The following is an 18,845-nucleotide window of genomic DNA, read 5'->3' as shown; positions in this document are numbered from 1 at the left end:
GAAAATATCACAAAACATTTCTTTGTTGGGCAGCTGTGGCTCAGGAGGTAAAGCGGGTCATTCACTAATCAGTGAGTCAGTGTATTGATGTCTGACTCCTCCTGTCTCACCGTGATGGTTGCACGAGCACCCTGTGTAGTAGCTTGCCATCATTGGTGTGTAAATGGGTGAGTGAGCAGCAGATAGTAAAGCACTTTGGATAAAAGCGCTATATAACCAGCCATTTACCTTTTACCATTTGCTATCAGCTCACTACCTCATGGTTTTGTGGCTAAGTTGGAGAGAATTCCTGCGGCCATGTTCAAAAATCTTATGGAAAGTCTTCACAGTAGAGTGAAGGCTGTCATAGCAGCATTTTAAAAGGTTGTGGAATGAGATATTCAACAATCTCCTATGGGTGTAATGTTTGGTTCCACACATACTTTTGGCCATATAGTGTATGCCAAATTGAGCAGTAAAGTGAAAAAAAGTACAACTCAAAGAAGGAGATGAAAAAGTATTTTCTTGAGCATGACAGTGCTCAAATAGAACTTATGATAGTGTCTTAAATACACAGACAGAGAGGAATGAAGACATGTTGGTGGCTACCAAAGCATTTCTTGGTTTGATCATATGAGCCAGAATGAATGGCCATAAAAATCAATCACTTAAAAAGTCCTACAAGCCATGTCCGTGATTACACTTTACTTTATTCACACCATTTTATTTTGCTATATTATATTACAACTTAACAGTATAATTAAATTTATTATATTTAATTATACCACTAAGTAAGTTATATATAATTATTTTAGGTTCTTTGACTAGTTTATATCCTTTTTCCATGTATCAAGAGGTTTAAGTAAAACCGGTTGGCCTTTGTTGTATTGCCAAGAGCCAACTACATCAAGCTTCAACCTCACTGGGGAGAGAAAGGTGGTGTTATTGGCTCTTATATTAAACAAACAAAACACAAACAAAACACCAGCATTCATGGATCTATTCTTTTATTTTTAACAGACACGTTTCAGCCAGAAGCCATCATCAGCTTAATAAAAAACGGAAAAAATAACAACATATATAAACAAGTGAGGTATATAAACAGGTTATTGGCTGTTGGCAACACAACATCAGCCTTCTTTCTCACAGGAGAAGTGAGGAAAACATTCTTCAGTTAGAACAGAAGCCCTTGTTTGAAAAAGTGGATTCAGTCTTATCTGTAATTGGATCCTATGTTTACTGGAATGCCAAGTGTCTGCTGCTCTTTACAACAGTTTTCATCCTCACTGCAGATTATATTTAGATCTGTCGGCTGGTCAGCTTCCCTCGGGGACCCTGGGCTTTTCATATTGTGGGCAGCATATTTACAGTGGACCACAACAGGACCCATGAGAGTCTAACACACGTAGATCAACCAATGTCAAAAATGCAAGAGGTCAACTGAATCTTCCTGTTATATCTCAGATGGTTAGTGACATTATTCTCTACTCACTGTCTTCATCCCATTTTCCCTCTTTTCCTTTGAAAATATAAAAGTGTGTCAGTAGTAAAGGTAAATTAAACAACACCATTTTTATAACATGGACTGTCAATGTTTCATATTTAATGTGTAAAAGAATTTTCCTTAATTTCCATCATTTTACCTACATACCTAACTTGCTCAACCTCCCATCAGGTGTAGTTTCCAGTAGTGGAAATGCATGAGAGCAGCAGAGGTGTTTTGCACTTTCAACCCTCAGATATTTTGGATTTGGCAAGAAATCACTTGAACCTATCATCTTGGATGAATTTGCATATTGTGCAAAAGACATCATTGGCTATAAAGGTACACGGCAAATCCACAGTGACACATTAAGAAATTAACACAATTGAAACTTAATTTTCGGCATAATTGTGAAGGTAAGTCATTCAAGCCACACTTAGTCATCAACAACGCTGTCTCCAACATCTGCTCCCTGGTTTTTGGTCATTGCTGCAAGAATGGTGATGAGAAGTTCATGAAACTGATGAAGGTGTTTGACAAAGCTGTCCACATAGAAGACTCTGTTTGGGCACAGGTACTGCATTTTAAAACTGTTAATGAAATCAAGGTACAAGTATGCAATAGATAGTAAACAAACAGCTCAAGATGGAAAGATGCACAAGAGCTGATTATTTCAGTACGCTGTCATACAAAGACTCATCCTGCTGTCAGAAATATCTTATCAATAAGTTGATGTCTCTGCAGCTTTACAACTCATTCCAGCACATCTGCAAGGATGTGAAGGACGTCATACAAGTAAAGCTTAAAGAGCAGACCAAAAAGGCTACATCAACCTCTACTTGAATGAAATTCAGATGGTGATTGACAATAGATGTAACTCGGTGTTGCTTATGATGATGCTCAATGTTAAACATCATCACATTTTCATATATCTGCTTGTTTTGAGGAATAGGTCAGAACTAAACACTGTCAGTGTGTTGTACTGTCATGACATTTCACTGTGTGGCACCACTCCTGGTTGGTATGTGTGTGAGAAGTGCAAAGACTAAACGTATCATGGCCTCTGCCTTACAGCACTATCTTTGAAGCCCTTATCTCTAGCGGCGTACAGCTACTTTTAATCTAACACAGCAAAGTCTTTTAAATGTTTTCAAGGTTTCAAAAGCTCTTCAGTACAGATTTCTAGGTTTTTACTCCACAATTAATGTCGAATTCAAAGTTGCCAACATGAAAGACTATCACCTACTTTGAATTGTTCTGCAGCATGCTTTAACACTACATGTATTTGCATGTATTCTCAGAATAAGTGGCTGGCTGACAATACTTTTGATGAGCAAAACCTGGTTATGTGAGTCTTGGATCTGTTTGTGGCTGGCTCTGAGACCACATCCACCACCCTGCACTGGGCTTTCCTCTACATGACAAAGTACCCTGAGGTCCAGGGTAAGAGCGCTGACCAGGCCAATGAAGCACATGGGTAATAATGTGCTCACTGGTGATGCCAAAGCAAATTTGTGGCTGTTAAATTTGTAGATGTAAAAATTAACACCATTGTTTCTGGTCTACACCCATCGACTTTGTTTCATCATTCCTTTTACTCCATGCTGACGAATATTGTGCAATCACCACTGTCCTTCACATCTACTAAATGTCTAACTAAGATGCTGTCTATCCTCTTATGACTTGTTGCAAATCAACAGGGACACAAATCAGTCTTTACTGATGTGGTAGTAATGCTGCAAAACTGCATTTCCCCATAAACCTTACAGATGTACTGTTGCAGCCTATTGATGAACTACTGTTTCAAAGTTTGCCTTCATTGTTTCCCTTCTGTTGCACAGAAAAAGTCCAGGCTGAAATCGACAGAGTGTTTGGACAATCCAGACAGCCATCCACATGGAGGACTGTGCCAACTGTTGTGGGAAAATCTTCAAATGGGCCAATTAATCTTCAGGTCACCAACAACTTAGTATTAAACTCAAAACTTATTAGAGAAAGACTCAAAGAAATACACTTGAAGCTGGTAGAGTTCAATGTGAATAGGTTTACTCTGCATAAAGAGCAATACAAAGTAAACCGAGGCCTTGATCCCGGGATAAAGAACCTAATGCAAAATCATAAAACATTAAATTATATACCTCTCATAACCACTCCTAATGTGGAGCTTATTTTCTGAAGTCCACCTTGCTTGACCTTTCACATTTCTCACAATACACATGGCCTAGCTGCTAATGTGACATTACTGATCATCACCTTCCAAATTCCCCTGGGAACTGTCTCTTATTGACGTAAATGTTATCTTTGAACTCTCACTGGCATATTTGTTTGATCATGTAAAGGCAGTTTTCCACCACACAACCTGCCCCACACTGATGCTGCCATCCACGAGATTCAGAGGATGGGCAACATAGTTCCTCTCAGCTTGCCTCATGTTACCAACAGGGATGTACAGCTGGGAGGCTACAGAGTGCCAAAGGTAATTTCTGATAGTGTGATAGTGTGCATAGTGCAATAAATGACATGCAGTTTTCTCATACAATATTTATGAATTTTCATTATGATCCAATCACCAGGGTATAATGGTAATTCCCAGTTTGACCTTGGTGCTGTTTGACAAGAATGAGTGGGAAACACCCTTCACCTTTAACAAAGGACATTTTCTGAACAAGGAGGTAAAGTTTGTGAAGCTGCTTTCATCCCTTTCTCTGCTGGTGAGCAACACAATCATTTATTTAAATAGTATTTGTTTATTCTGGAGCTTAGGTCCTGTCCCAGCATACACAGACAGGCCCAGAGGAAACTGTCAAAGAGAGAACTCAGACTTGAAAGAGGCCAGGGATCATAACTAAGTCCTTCTTGAGATGAGTGCAAGTCACTGAGCCACTGTATTACCATAACACTAATTACTGACTGGAAGAATTCACACATTCAGCATTTTTTATGGAAGGCTCATGAAATATTCAGGCCAGGCTGGTACATTTTGTTTTGGATTTGCAGTGATAGTAATCTGTTTTCTTCTTAAGGTAAGAGAAGTTAAAAAGACTATGAGCTGGGAATGTTGATGGTTATTTTATCCTACTAATAGGCACTAGCAGGGCCTAACAAAACTGTGAGCCACAGAAAGTTTCAGTTTGTTTTCTTGTCTCAGGTAAGCAGCTGTGTCTCGGGGAGAACCTGGCCAGGGTGGAGCTTTTCCTCTTCTTCACCTCTTTCATGCAGCACTGTGCTTGCCCCATGCCCTGCTTTGGTATTACTCTTTCACCCATTATAAAATCTGTGCCACCCTACGTGAAGTGTGGTCCTCTAACTCAAACTCTTACATGTTTTTGTATTTCGTATATGTATTTTTTAAATTCTTGTTGTATACCAGAGTATTCAGTTTAATTCATAATGTATTATCACCATGAAGTTCTTCTGCTATATTAAAAGCAGTAAAGGGTAATGGTTTTAGTCATGACCCAGAGTGCTAATCTTCAAGCTGTTTGGCCAGTTTGGCCACTAACATCATATTACCTTATTAAAGATTCCCTCCACACATTTTAAGACATATATAAAATACTCTACTTTGAATAATTATTTGTGTGTAATATGGTTTTTCCACAAAAAAAATGTTCAATTATCTCATTAAAATCCCTAAAATGACATCTACTCCTCCCTGATTAAACATTTTAGTATCTATGAATAGGCAAATGTTACTCATTTAAAAAGTTTTAGTTAGATACAAACTGTTTCCTACTTCACTGTAAGGTCCATTCTCAGTGAATGTGCGCTGGAAGCTTCCAGTTTCCACATCACACTTGTGCAAGTTGAATACTGGACCACGACTGGCTCCAAACTGGTTGTGATGTCACAAATCATGATCATAAGTATGCACGCCTAAACTCAGATTTTGGTGAGCACAGAGAAACTTTCCTTCCACAGCAGATGAATGTGAAAACAGCCTTTTAGTGTCAACCTCTGCACATTCATCATTCTACACAGTGAAGTTCAAACATCCAACTGAAGGAACAAAAGGCGTGGAGGGGGAATTGAAGTTATTCTGGCTCATGATTTAGCAATACAAATGCCTATTTACAATACACATCCAGCACACATGGAGCAATACTGACATTTATATAGTGTCATGTTTCTGCCACCTGACAAATGTTAGTACAATGTGTTTTACTGGACTGCAATGTAAGTAAGGTCAAGGACTTCTGTCTGTTTGATAAAAGGGCAGATACCAGTGCTGCACAGCAATAAGAATAAGATATAATACTGTACATTCATGCACTGCAGTCCTGTCAATGTCAATTTAAAGTAATAAAGAAAAGTACTGCTATTGTGAGTTGCTTTGTAAGCTTTGTCATTCACACAGACATCAACCTCAAAAACATGTACAGCGAGTGTGTATTTTTTTATTAGGAATACTCTTTGAAGTGAAATCTTTAAGTAAGACCTTACACTGACATCGAGGCATTTTTTTTCTCACTGTCTATACTCAAAAATAAAAGACAAAGATTAACAGGAGTTCACACAATGTTCACAATATTGACATCATTTTGTAAAAAAAAAAACATTTGATAACTTTCAGCTGCCATATACAAACAGTACAAATAAAAAATCCATTGTACATTTTACTCTTGAGGGATATTTCACATGAAATGGAAACAATATATATTTGTGTACAAAACTGATTTTAAAGGTAATTAGATCAAATAAACAGCCTTTATGATTCAGATCGTGTCCCCTTTTCATTTCAACACAGGGGCTTTCTATATGGGTGAAACTCAGAGAAGCCACAACACCTTGACACAGTTACATTTAATTTGATAGTTTACAGATGATCTCATCTCATTTCTATGTTGACATGTAGCCCTAAATGTTGTCTAGTGAGTGTGGCTGTGGGTTTTTAGTGAAGTTTCCTCATCTGCCCTTCCTCTCTGGACACTGGATTTTGTAGCCCACCCTGTAGGCCTGCAGGTACACACGTGCCTGGTTTATCCTGAAAACACAACAATAAAGCAGACACAGCTTTGTCATATTGCATTATAATTATACAGTGATTTAACTTGACTTTTTCACATGTTAAATTATGGTAATCCTAATGTAACACACGTCTAATATTTGCTTATGCCATAATGATTTATCATGAACTTACAAATACTTTGCTGTCATTCCTAATTGATATCTATTAAAGTAAATGCATAAAGAAGAGTGTAGATGACAGGAAAGATCTTACAAAGTCAGTTTATAACTTTATGACACTCTAAAACAGTCGTACGACATATAAAGTTCACCCATCTGCTGCTCCAACCAGATAACAACAAGTTCATACACTGCTTCAAAATGGAGGCTGTAATAGGGAAACAGAAAACCTGTATTTCGTGCAAAGCTGAACTCCCAGCGGTCCACAGCGGTCAACGTAACTCTCTTTAAACGCCTTCCTCACTGCTCGAGCCATACTGACCACCGTGGTGACCACAGGGCACGTCCTGGGACACACACAATCACACATCCATGAGAATAAAGGGACAGTATTTTAATCACATGACAAATATGTATCTGCAGAGCAAAGCCTCTCTTTTTTATTGTCTTTAACCAAACCCTCTCACATTTTTAACTGCTCTACAGTGACCACATTTCATTCTCTAGACAAAAACAGAAAGCCTTGTGAGACATTTTCTTGACATTTATGTAGGTAGGTTCTCTGGTATTATCAACAAGTTATTTGCCACTATTGTTAAAACTTGACTTTAGCTTTAATAATAGCAAAGTGGAAGAACATCACACGCTTACTTGTGCGCTGCCATTAACTGTAATTATTGGTTTGACTAAGAGGGCTTTCAGATTGACACTATCTATGTATGAAACAATTGATGTGTTCCCATGTATTTTAGTGAGCTTCATGAGTTGTCAGTGGGTGTGATGCATAGCAGTACAGTTGACGCAGTTCAGTGCAGTAGAAATATTGAGGCTACTTTTTCAGGATGGCACTACAGCATCCATCAGGAAAGTACAGGCCCTTTTTCATGTGACTTGTTGATGTTGTTGCACTTGTTTAATCATGTATGCCGCATGATGAAAGTTTACATTATGGATATTTAAATACCCTGAGTGAAAAAGCAGAGCAGCAAAGAGGAGGAGACTGACTGCAGATCACAGAAAAGCTGGTGTAATTTATGAGCATGTTCGTGGTGTATCTGTTGGTGTTATTCATGCTTACAGTCTCTCACAGCGCAGGCCTGCAGTGCCCTCTGGACAGGTGCAGGTGTTGTGGGGACTGCAGGTGGCTCCGTGCTGGCAGGGTGGCACACAGGGGGTGGTCACCGCTGCAGACACAGCAGACAGCAAGAGTCTTAATGCAAAGTGAAGCCAATAAAGGTCTTTCACACACACGCATACATGCACACATCATTACACACACACACACACACACACACACACACACACACACACACACTCACTCACTAACCTGTTTCACAGAGACTTCCAGTGAAACCTTTGGCACAGCGGCACCTGTTGAGGCCCACACACACTCCGCTGTTCTTACACGGCTTCTGACACTGAACAGGCTCTGAAGGACACATACACTATGTTTATGGTAGAAATTCACAAACTTATTGCTGTTATTTCAGTAGGGAAATTGGTTGGTTGTTTATTTGAATTGGATCCATTATTGTTTTGAACTCTCCATCCACAAGCCAATAACATATTCATGCACCTCATCAGAGTAAAAGCTATTAGAAATTATGAGATCTTTTTAATTTATTATGTTTTGTGTTAGGCTGTGCAGCAAAAAAATATCAGCAGTAGGGAAACAATGATTTTTATGTTGATATGTTATTGATATTGTTGTTGTTGTTTTCTTAGGTTTATTATCTTAAAACATGGGTTGAACTCAGGTCCTGTGTGTAAAAGGCATGCTGGGTAGTAGTATTTCAAATATAAAATAATGATAAGATACAGACAGAATATGTAATCTCACCTATCTGGCAACGAGCTCCTTGCCATCCACCAGCACAGGTGCATTTATTGACATCCACACATCTTCCCCCGTTTTGACAGGCAGGCGTGCACAGGGCTACAAAACATGCACACACACACACACACACACACACACACACACACACACACACACACACACACACACACACACACACACAGAAAAAGCTAAATCAACGTAGGAAAATGAAACTTTGAGGAAACACAGTTGTCACATTCACAATTTTTAAATTATCCTGTTGTTTTTCCATCAGCCGTTATATTAAAGACTGCATATTTTAACAGACACTGCTGGTAACAAGCATGCAGGCAGGGAGATATAAAAGGCATCTAGCTACCCCCCAGAAGTACCTGGTGTAACTGATGCCAGATGTGTTGGTGGTTTTGTTACTCACGCAAGAGGCACTGATGCCCGGTGTAGTCAGAGGGACATTGGCAGGTATCAGGCCCCACACAGCGACCACCATTGGCACAGGGCAATTCACAAACCGCTGAGAGAGATGCAGGGAAAGAGACATGAAGAAAAAGTCAGGAAAAATAGGGATGAAAATGGTAAAAGATAAATAAGACTAAGAGTCGACAGCCATTGTAGCAGTTCTGTGAGGTTGTACTTAGGCAAAGTGGTGTGTTGAGCATGCTCACAATGACAATATTGACATACTGATGTTTAGCAGTTAGATATGCTATCATTTGCTAATTAGCAGTAAACACAAGTACAGCTGAAACTGATGGAATGTCATATATTTTGCAGGTATTTGGTCATAAAACAAAGTATTGGAATTGGAGATTAATTTTAATGGTAACACTAGAGGAAACGTTAAAGAGTCAAAATCTTTAGTGTTCATCATCTGGGGAGCATGGATATCTGTAACACATCTCATACCAATCCATCTGATAGCCGTGGGGATGTTTCATTACCAAAAACCAAAACCAAAAATGTCAATCTCATGGTGGCGCTAGAGGAAACGTCAGGATTCATCCTGAGGGATGACACCGTCTCTCCAGTGTTTGCTTGTTCAGAAGTGGGCCAGGCCTTCATTAACAGTCATGTCAAATGCAGAGTACCTGTGTGGCAGCCGGCTCCAGTCCAGCCTGGAGGACACAAACACTTGTTCCAGCGCATGCAGGTTCCCCCATGGGCACAGGGTGGCGAACACATGGCTGAAACAACATGGATTTCATCCAGTACATCCATACATCATGATGATAATTCTCCCATAAGTAAAGCATACTATTTAATAAAACAGCAATGATTCTCTCACTTGCTGTGTGCTTTTTAACAGGACAATGGTTACACAAAGTAAATAAATAGAGTATTTAAATGCATTGGCACTAACAGACTACTAGTGGGACAGTTCCATGATACTAAATAATACATTTGATGTCAACAGTGCAAGTTTGTACCTGAGCAGCCCAGACCAGGGTAGCCTGGAGGACAGTCACAGCTGTTTGGGGCCACACATACTCCGTAGTTCTGACAGGGAGGCTCACACACAGCTGGAAAAGCAGAGAAGTGAATAAACATATTTTTAAAACCAAACAAAGTGGAAAAAGAAGTGTCAAAGTGAAAAAGTGTCATCCAACAGCTCTTCTTACTAATACTGCTGTCTAAAAGATTCATCATGATCATTGTATTGCAGTGGAAGTACGATGTTTGACTCACGCCGGCACTTGGTGAGGTCATCAGTTCGAACTTCATACCCTTCCCTGCAGGAACAGTTAAACCCACCAGGATGGTTCACACAGAGATGCTCACAGCCTCCGTTAGTGAAGTCCCCGCATTCGTCCACATCTTATGACAAAAGACAGAGGGACAGTTAGACAGACCGACACTTCCACACTGCAAAACAATGACAGTCTGTTCATTTCCTATTGGGCTGACTGACCAGGGAAACTTGGCTGCATGTGGACCTGAAACAAGCTAATCATCCAAGAAACGTCTTTATTTTCCTACTGATGTGATTTCTTTTTATGAGAAGCCAGAGAAGTGAACAATGGATGAGAAGTTGATTGCAGCCATTCAAACCTTTCCAGCTCTTTTTTTTGTGAAAGACTGGAGCAATACATTTACATTTACAAAATGATAGTTGGAGAATCTTTGAAAGGTTGTTTCAGCAGATGGTGAAGTCTGAAGGAACTTGATGTTAATTTAGTTGAACATTGTATGTAATCAAAATTTTAAAAAGCTTATCAAACTTTGTGTTATAAGAATTATGATTACACTATGTATGAGTGTTACTGTTTTATCTAGATCATGATGAATTGTTCCTGTCTTGTACTGCGACTCTGCAACATCAGCAGACTTATCAGCTAAGGTTAAAGGAAGTTCAGCATTATATTTGTAAAGAGGAAGATGTAGAAATTAAAATTTGTTGGAGAAAGGGTGAGACATGTCATCTGGGGGTCAGTTGAGCAAGATGGCTCCTAGACAGGAGAATTGAAAACAGACATGACGTTATCTATAAGTCTGTATTTTGTCTGTAACGCCCACTTAAGATGTATAAAACCCTGTTGTAGGCGCTCCTCTGAGAGCTTTTCTTTGTATCCTAATCCTGCGTGTTGCATTGTGAAACGCTCCTTCTTGTACAAGAAAATAAATTCTGTTAAATTTGATACTTCAGCTCCGGTCTCTATTGTTTAATGGTCATTAAGAAGAATTTTTTTTAACACTTTGCTGCACAGATACGACCTTGTATCAAATTATGTTAGTTGTTCCAAAAAACCAAAATGAAAAAACAATGGTGGTACATCACAAAATCACTGAGAAATGTATGAAGAAAAAACAGAATTTTCCAGGTCAAAATTTTGCAGCTGCACAAGATGAAATATATTCAATTGAGGCCCACAGTGAGCCCTTCATTAACAAAGGTGAGGGCAGGGCAAGGAGTGAAATTGAGTCTCACCCACGCAGCTCCTCAGGTCCTCGCTCAGCTTCCAGCCTGCTCGACAGCTACACTGGACCTGGCCTTCAGCCCTCACAGTGCATATGTGCTCACAACCACCATTTCTCAGCTTACAGGATGAAACATCTGTTCAGGTGAAAAAGAAATGACAGAAAAAGATTTTAATATTGAATATTAACAGATTATAACAACATTTTAGGCAACTAAACTGTAAAAGTAGTAAAAACCATTGACAATTACAGACTATATTCTATGGCATCTAAGAGACAAAAATTAGGTAACAAGTTTATGGAAAAAAACATTTTTTGGCTTGTTATTTGTGAAGTTTTCAAATTTGACAAAGTTCCCCTCATAAGAAGGTTTTGTTGAGGTGCATAGCATCAAAAAGACTCAGACCTTAATCAGGTAAAATTCATTTGATCTTACAGTTCACATTTTTAATAATTTCTGAGTAGAAAACAAAATAACATGCAGGCAACACTGTAATGGTGTTATGGGGCACGTACTGCTGCAGGTGATGTTGTCTGTGTCTAGCAGCAGAGGAGGTGGGCAGTGGCAATCATGTCCTCCTGGAGAATTGGTGCAAGTGTGGGAGCAGCCGCCATTCTGGAGTTTACATTCATCGATGTCTGAGTGAACACGCACATATACAGAGATACAAGGTAAACTCCTTTTCGAATGCACTTATCTCTCTGTGTAACAGATTCCTGACTGAGTTTGGCTTTCCCACCTCACTAATCCTGTGCCCTCAGGACATCTACTTATGTATGGGCAGAAAAAGATGCAGATGCACACACATACAAAATGAGAAGTGAAATAACATGGTATTCATGGTAGTTTTTGCATCTGGTGCATGCTTGTAAGTCACTGATGCTCAGCGTGATTAAATGACTGAAAATGAGTAGGTAAACAGCAGCGAGAAGTGAATGAGTGTCAGTGAGTAACTGACCTACACAGGTGTGGCCATCAATGTGCAGCTGGTAACCGGGCCTGCAGGAGCACTGGAAGGATCCCTGAGTGTTGGCACAAATGTGCTCACAGCTCCCGTTCAGTGCCAAACACTCATCCACATCTGGGGGAAGAGAGACATTTAATTAACTCTTTTGTCATGGCACAACACGGCTCGTTCAGACTTTGGTCAGACACTTTTTTCGCAAATCAATTTAGAGTTTGTCTCAACAAGCTTGGATGGCCAGTCGAGAAGAGTTTGCAAAAGAGGATAAGTTGATAAGAGGAGGCTTGTTTGGATCAAAGGACCAAAACTGATGTTGATGCACAGGTCCAAGGAGAGACAATCCCTTTGATGCCCTCTGTTGGCCAGCTGAAGAACAACTTGGTACTGACCTCAAACTTTGTGCACGTTATTGTGGATCACAGCTCATCTTGCAAACAGAAATACAGTCTATGAATTCTTTGACAGGCTGCAAAAGTGATTTGTTATTAAGTGTTTGTCTCCACTGTACGGTATAGTAACATTTTAAACATGTTACCACAATGACTTGTTATACGTCATCTATCAGGTACACCAAGTATGTTAAAGGAAGTGCCATTTACAGTTTAATACTCTAACCATGTCTTGGCTAATCTTTAGTAAGTTCTTGTAGCCGGTGACAGAATTAGATGAATAATCTTCAAAGCTTTATCAATCACAGTGCAAACCGCAAAACGTTATCCACCAGTTACTTGCTTACTTTGATAAAATGACTATGTGTAAAGTTTAGATCCCCCTGGTGGTAAGGTCAAAAAAGACACAGAAATGCATGCCTTATTTTTATGCTAACCAAAACTCATGTGACTGAAAAAATGTGAAAAATGCTTGAATCACATAAAATGCTACATATAGCAGCTTTAAAACTGCACTAACAGATTATTTGGCCATGTGGGGGCAGCAGAAACACACTGTTGACACAACACTGACATATAATAGAAAACAGTAGCTGCTCCAGTATGTACACAAGCTAATCACTAGCTTTGTCTGTCTGTTGTTTAGTGCTGGGCAGGTAGCATGCAGTGAGTTTTTAGAGCTTTTTTGCTGGAAATGATGCTATGAGAGTGGCGAGAGTGAAACAAAACAGTCAAGTTACAGCTCGCAAAACCATAACAATGAGCTGGCAGTCACAAAAAATCTCTGTAGACCTGAGGGTAGACAACAGAGTCAGGTGATAATTCTCTGTGGGTTTATCACTACGAACAACGTTTAAATCACAATTGTCATGTGATCCATGTGTGATATAAAAAATATTGATTATAGCTGCTTTAATAACTTAGTAAGTTTTACCCCCGTCAGTCTGAAGCAATTATCTAGGATAAACTAATGTTTGCTGTTGGAGGTAATGGATCACCGAAGGGTTCCAAAGCTGGTTTTACCTGTGCAGTTGTGTCCATCATGGTTCAGCTGGTAGCCAGAGGCACACTGGCAGTTGTACCCTCCTGGCTCGTTGGTGCAGTTGTGTTCACAGTGGCCGTTGTTCAAAGCACACTCATCGATGTCTGCAAACAAGGAGAATCCTGAAGGACTGGTGTCTGGTGAGTGCTGTGTACCCGAATGCTGCTAGCACATGCAAGCATTGTTTGTACGACACAAGTGTCACTGACAGACACTTAGCACTCACTGAGAACCACTGATGGCGCACACGTGTGCAAAATACACAAACATACACACACACACTGCTTACCCACCAAAACAAGAGTGTCCATCTCCATTGAAGCCCTGGTAGCACTGGCAGAAATACGAGCCAATAATGTTGCCACACCGAGCGTTGGTGTCACAACCGTGACCACCTGATGCACACTCGTTCTCATCTGGAAAGAGAGAGATTGTTTTTTAAAGACTGGATCCAGAACTAAGTTCATTTCTATTCAATGAACGTTATTGTGCCACTTGGGATCATTTTAATGGAAGGCATAACAGTAAGCATTAAAACACACGCACGCAAAGAGGCCAACCCTGCCAACAGGAAACAGAGTTCTCTATGGAGGGACGTCAGCACTAATTGCTTACCTTCGCAGTGTGTGCCGTTTCCCCGGTAACCTGGCCGACAAACACACTTGTAGCTCCCAAGCGTGTTCTCACACACACCCTGACCATCACACACCGCAGGACTCTCTGTACATTCATCCACATCTGGGACAGAGAAAGAGAGTGATACAGTTTACGACTTCCTCATTCACTTACCGCTATGAAATGACTCGCAATAAACTATTTTATTGCTGGTTAAAAAGCAACTGTCTTCTGTGCAATGCAGCCCCATAATTTCACTGCAACAGAGCAGTTTCTACTTATTTTCATGTCGCCAAAGTCCAATCTAATACCTAACTGGTTTAAATGTTGTCCTTGCAACACTAAATGAAAATATATAACACTCTTTTCTCTCCTAGATCTTCCCATTTACCTTTAACTTCAACTTGTAACTTACACTACTTTCCCATAGAAGTTTTGAAATGATAACTGTGGAAATAGCAGTTCAATTAAAAATGATGATGCATTTCAAGAAACTCCTGTACAGATAGCCTTTCCCAAACACTCAAAACTTGGCTAAGGATTGGTCTGTTACCTTGACAACCTTAAAAAGCAAGCAGCATGAGTTAAGCAGAGTAAGCACAGCATACCTTGACACACGGTGTAGTCTGGACACACAGGACCTACGCAGGAGCAGAGTGACAGAAAAGTCACAGGAAAAAAAGTCCAAAAAAAGATGACAAAGAGGATAGTGATTAAGATTATAGAAGAACTTGGTCATTAAAGGAAAGGTGAGTTTTTGGAAACAATCAAAAAGTGTGATAAAACAGGTAAGCAGCAAAGCAGCACATTAAAGCATAAGTGTTCCTTCCTGTCAGCACAACTCTTTAGGTCTGGGGCAACTCCAATGAAATATGAAAAAGCCACAAAACAGTGGATCAAACCTGGACATCAAACTTACCGACACAAGCAGGGGCCTCTGCTCTGAAGCCCAGCTGGCACTGGCACACAAAGCTGCCAGGAGTGTTCACACACACATTTCCCAGCTCACGGCGACACTGCTCCTCGAAGCTACACTCATCCACATCTAAAGAAGGATGAAAGCAAAGACTATAAATACAGTAGGAAGCTCTTCTTTATCAACATTGTATGCATTGTATAGTATTGCCATGTTACAGTGGTTTTATTTACCAGCCTTCAGACTTTTCCAAGTAATACAAGTTTATGTGGTAGAGTCTCAACTTGTTTTTTCCAAAATGTAGCTTAGCACATGAAGGCTATTTGGAGCTTGTGTTTGTTTTTAGGTCTGCTTACAGTTCTGTGAATATATTTTCTGTTTCTTTTAAGAGTAGAATATTGTCATATGCTGTTTGTGAGACCAACCTGAAACTGTAAATGTCACAGGTTTGATCCCACAACATAAATTTACCCATACATCCTGTCAAAGAGTCCTTGGGAAAGACATTTTACGCCTCACTGCTACCTCAATGAAGGTGGTCTGGATATACATGTTGGATAAAATGCTTCACAATATACATTTTACGTTGAACACCCACATTCACAGCTGTGCACATCAGACGTCAGCCTCACCTATACAGGTCTGTCCATTAAGAGCCATTACATATCCCAGAGGGCACAAGCAGCTGAAGGAGCCAGGGCTGTTTTTGCATTCAGCATCACCCTGGCAAGCCTGCAGGCCCGTCACTGCAGCCAGAGCACACTCGTCTATATCTGTAAAACCCATAAGGCACACATGCGCTATGACTATACTACATAGGCCGAATGGTACAGATAATTATTTCTGAAGCTCTCTTTCCAACATGCTGTCACACACAAACACGCTCTCTCTCTCACACACAAGACACACACAGATGCTGACGAACCCTGGCACCCTCCAGCACCCATCAGGTAACCACGGAGACAGCTACATGAGTAAGAGCCGGGGGTATTAATGCAGCTGGCATGGAGACCACATGGCCCCTCTCCGTCACACTCGTCAACATCTGTTGAGCAGGGAGAAGAAAATACACTGCATCTAATAGAGATCATTGTATGCAGATAAACATATGAAACAGGTGCTGATGTCAGGGTGATCATTGTAGTTTAGTATTGTAAAATTAAATGCATAGTTGATTTAAACAAAGTAGATGGTGCCGCTTTTCTCAAGATTAAGACCACATTTCCTATAAACAGCTTGACTCAAAATGTTTTGCTTTCCTGTAGGGGATAAACATGTTGGAGGATCATTTCTCTGTTGGCCTTTTACTCATTGTCTCATTGGGAGAAATGTGAATGTTTTAGCTACTGGTTGAGCAGCTGTCTCAACATATTCTTGTTGAATTCCTGTAAAAAAAAAAAAACAGGGTGTAAATTGTACAAAATGCAGTTTTGAGTCTGCCCATCATTCTTCAGTTGTCTCTCGTACACTTATTTCCCCGATTGAATGTAGTAATGATTTATTGATGCTACACACGGCACTTTCCTAGCAATAATTCTGCCCCTTCTCACCTTTACACCCTGCTGCTCCCTCCAGAGTGAAGCCAACAGGGCAGGTACAGTTGTCTCCATCCTTCAACATGCTGGATGGACAGCCACAACCTGCGCTGCTCTCCAGCTTCACCTGGTTTCCTGGACACTCGGGAGCAAGAGTGGAACCCAGGGAAACTGTAGAAGTCAAGGGAGCTGCCAAAGTGAAAGAAAAAAAGGGACATTTCAGGAAAAGCTGAAGGGCAAGCCAAAAGAGAACGCAGACAAAGCCAAAAAACTCACATGTGGTGGGTGTGTGGCTTGGTGTGGGTTCACTGAGATTTCCGATGGCATTCTCAATCACGAGGTCCTAAAACAGGAGACACCAGCTAACTGATTTTAATTAAAAAGCATTTCTTATATGGAAACTACGGAAGCCAAGAACAGCCATGCTCATAATTATTTTTTTAATGCTGTTATCTCTAGATCATGAGTTAATTTATCTCGTTATCTCGAGAAAACAAAAGGCAGGTTTCTCGAGATAACAAGATAATTTATCATGAGATTTATCACGGGTGGAGCTCATTCTCATTTGATCTGTTTTCTCCTCTCCATGTCTCCCTTACAACGATAGCTCAACTATTTAGATCAAGCACAAGAGGCCTTCAGGTGGCTCCTAAGAACATTTGTTCAAATCTGTATGTTGGTTCTTATTCTCTCTCTCCACCCAACTTTCCTTTCTCTCATTAAGTCTAATAACATGACAATGTTTGGAAGGTATCGTGTGGTACTTCTACTGTAAATGAAATATCCCATCATATAATGACCAGGAGTTAATCAACCTGCCATTTTGCTGTGACACAGATGTCATAAATAAAGGTGCTTTTAATAATAATAATGGGTGCTCCTTTATCTGACATTTTAAGTTTAAATCAGTTGCTACAGTTGTCAAGATGCCATCTATGCATGCTGGTATGACACTCCTGATCTCTGATAAACATTATAAGTAATAAGAGGAAACAACTTTTTGTTTTCTCATGATAACGGGATAACAAAGCTTGTTTTCTCGAGAAAACAAAATAATTAACTCATGATCTTGAGATAACGGCAATAAAAAAAAATATTGCAAGCGTTTCCGTTCTCGGCTTCCATAGGAAAACTAATCCTATGCTGAACACCAGAATATCTTGCTTGAATTGAGGGTTTCCTCAGTCACTCGCCTGTGTCTTAGTGAACTCCAGCTCTGTGTTTTTCAGGACTTCATTTTCATCTTCCTCAGGTTGGGCCACCGACAAAACCAGCAGCAGGGCTGACAGGAGAGTCCAGAGGTGAGTCATCACCTGAATCTGTGGTTACAAGAGGAGGAGGTGTAGCCTGCTGTGTGTTATCTGGACCATCAGCAAGCCAAAGAAGAAACAGGTCAGAGAGTTTAATAATGATTAAAATGACTTATTGAGAGCATGTGACAATTACTGTAAAGGTGAATTAATTTATAGTGAGATCATGTGATTTGTGTGCAGCAGTCACAGCAGCCATACAGTAACATGTCTTGGCATGCAAAACAACACAGGGGTAAGGGCACCCTGTTATTAAGTTAACATCAACCCCCTGGGCTGTCTGCACAGAACAAAAGAAAACTTACTGCAGCTGTGGCAGCTGCAGTACAGCCATGATTTTTTTTTTTTAATAAATAGTTAGTGGAATTTTGTGTGATGTGGTGTTAAAGTAATCTGTGAAAAGTTAAGACTCCCAGGCGATGTTTATGGAAAACTTTTGCTGGAAGAAACAACCCATAAAGACATTTACTTACGAGTGTTTTCTGAGTATTAATGCGACACACACACGCTCTGTAAAAGTGTAACAAACTCGTTTCGGCCAACTTACCCGGAGAAATGCTACTTAAAAACCGGTTTGGGTCACTAGATTTCCAGATGCCAAAACGCGCTTTCCTCTCTTCTCCAGATGCGGACTCGTGCAGCCAGGTCTGTGTCAGTGTAGGGGGGCTGTACACCACAGTAGTGACTCCACATCCTGTCCAGGAACTCTGCACTTCCCATTCCTCAAATCCCAA

At 40.2% G+C, this 18,845-nt stretch overlaps 1 protein-coding gene and 1 pseudogene across 5 annotated transcripts; one reads left to right on the top strand and one right to left on the bottom strand.

Annotated features, from left to right (window-relative positions):
• The first annotated feature begins 114 nt into the window (after positions 1-114).
• Positions 115-5,749, top strand: LOC137188523 (cytochrome P450 2J2-like; annotated as a pseudogene).
• Positions 5,750-5,839: 90 nt separating this feature from the next.
• si:ch211-221n20.8 (uncharacterized protein LOC100034409 homolog) lies at positions 5,840-18,784 on the bottom strand. Of its 5 annotated transcripts, none has more exons than XM_067597158.1 (23): positions 18,659-18,784; positions 17,995-18,162; positions 17,078-17,144; positions 16,817-16,990; positions 16,192-16,311; positions 15,899-16,039; positions 15,270-15,395; positions 14,959-14,991; positions 14,351-14,473; positions 14,029-14,151; positions 13,717-13,839; positions 12,299-12,421; positions 11,856-11,978; positions 11,350-11,475; positions 10,110-10,238; positions 9,851-9,943; positions 9,512-9,607; positions 8,842-8,937; positions 8,430-8,525; positions 7,917-8,018; positions 7,668-7,773; positions 6,820-6,936; positions 5,840-6,446 (listed from the first exon to the last, which is right to left on the bottom strand). In XM_067597158.1, the coding sequence occupies exons 2-23, from the start codon at positions 18,109-18,111 to the stop codon at positions 6,368-6,370; spliced, it is 2,433 nt and encodes an 810-aa protein (XP_067453259.1). In that variant the 5' UTR covers positions 18,112-18,162; positions 18,659-18,784; the 3' UTR covers positions 5,840-6,367. The 5 variants fall into 5 exon arrangements, with proteins under 5 accessions (XP_067453259.1, XP_067453261.1, XP_067453262.1 ...); XM_067597160.1 differs by having other exon boundaries at positions 17,995-18,151; positions 18,659-18,777; XM_067597161.1 differs by having other exon boundaries at positions 17,995-18,120; positions 18,659-18,750.
• Between the last annotated feature and the right edge of the window lie 61 nt (positions 18,785-18,845).

This window comes from Thunnus thynnus, chromosome 8 (genome assembly GCF_963924715.1).
Source record: "Thunnus thynnus chromosome 8, fThuThy2.1, whole genome shotgun sequence".
Classification (NCBI taxonomy): domain Eukaryota; kingdom Metazoa; phylum Chordata; class Actinopteri; order Scombriformes; family Scombridae; genus Thunnus; species Thunnus thynnus.
Note: the sequence above shows the minus strand (reverse complement) of the source record. Positions and strands in the feature narration are given on the sequence as shown.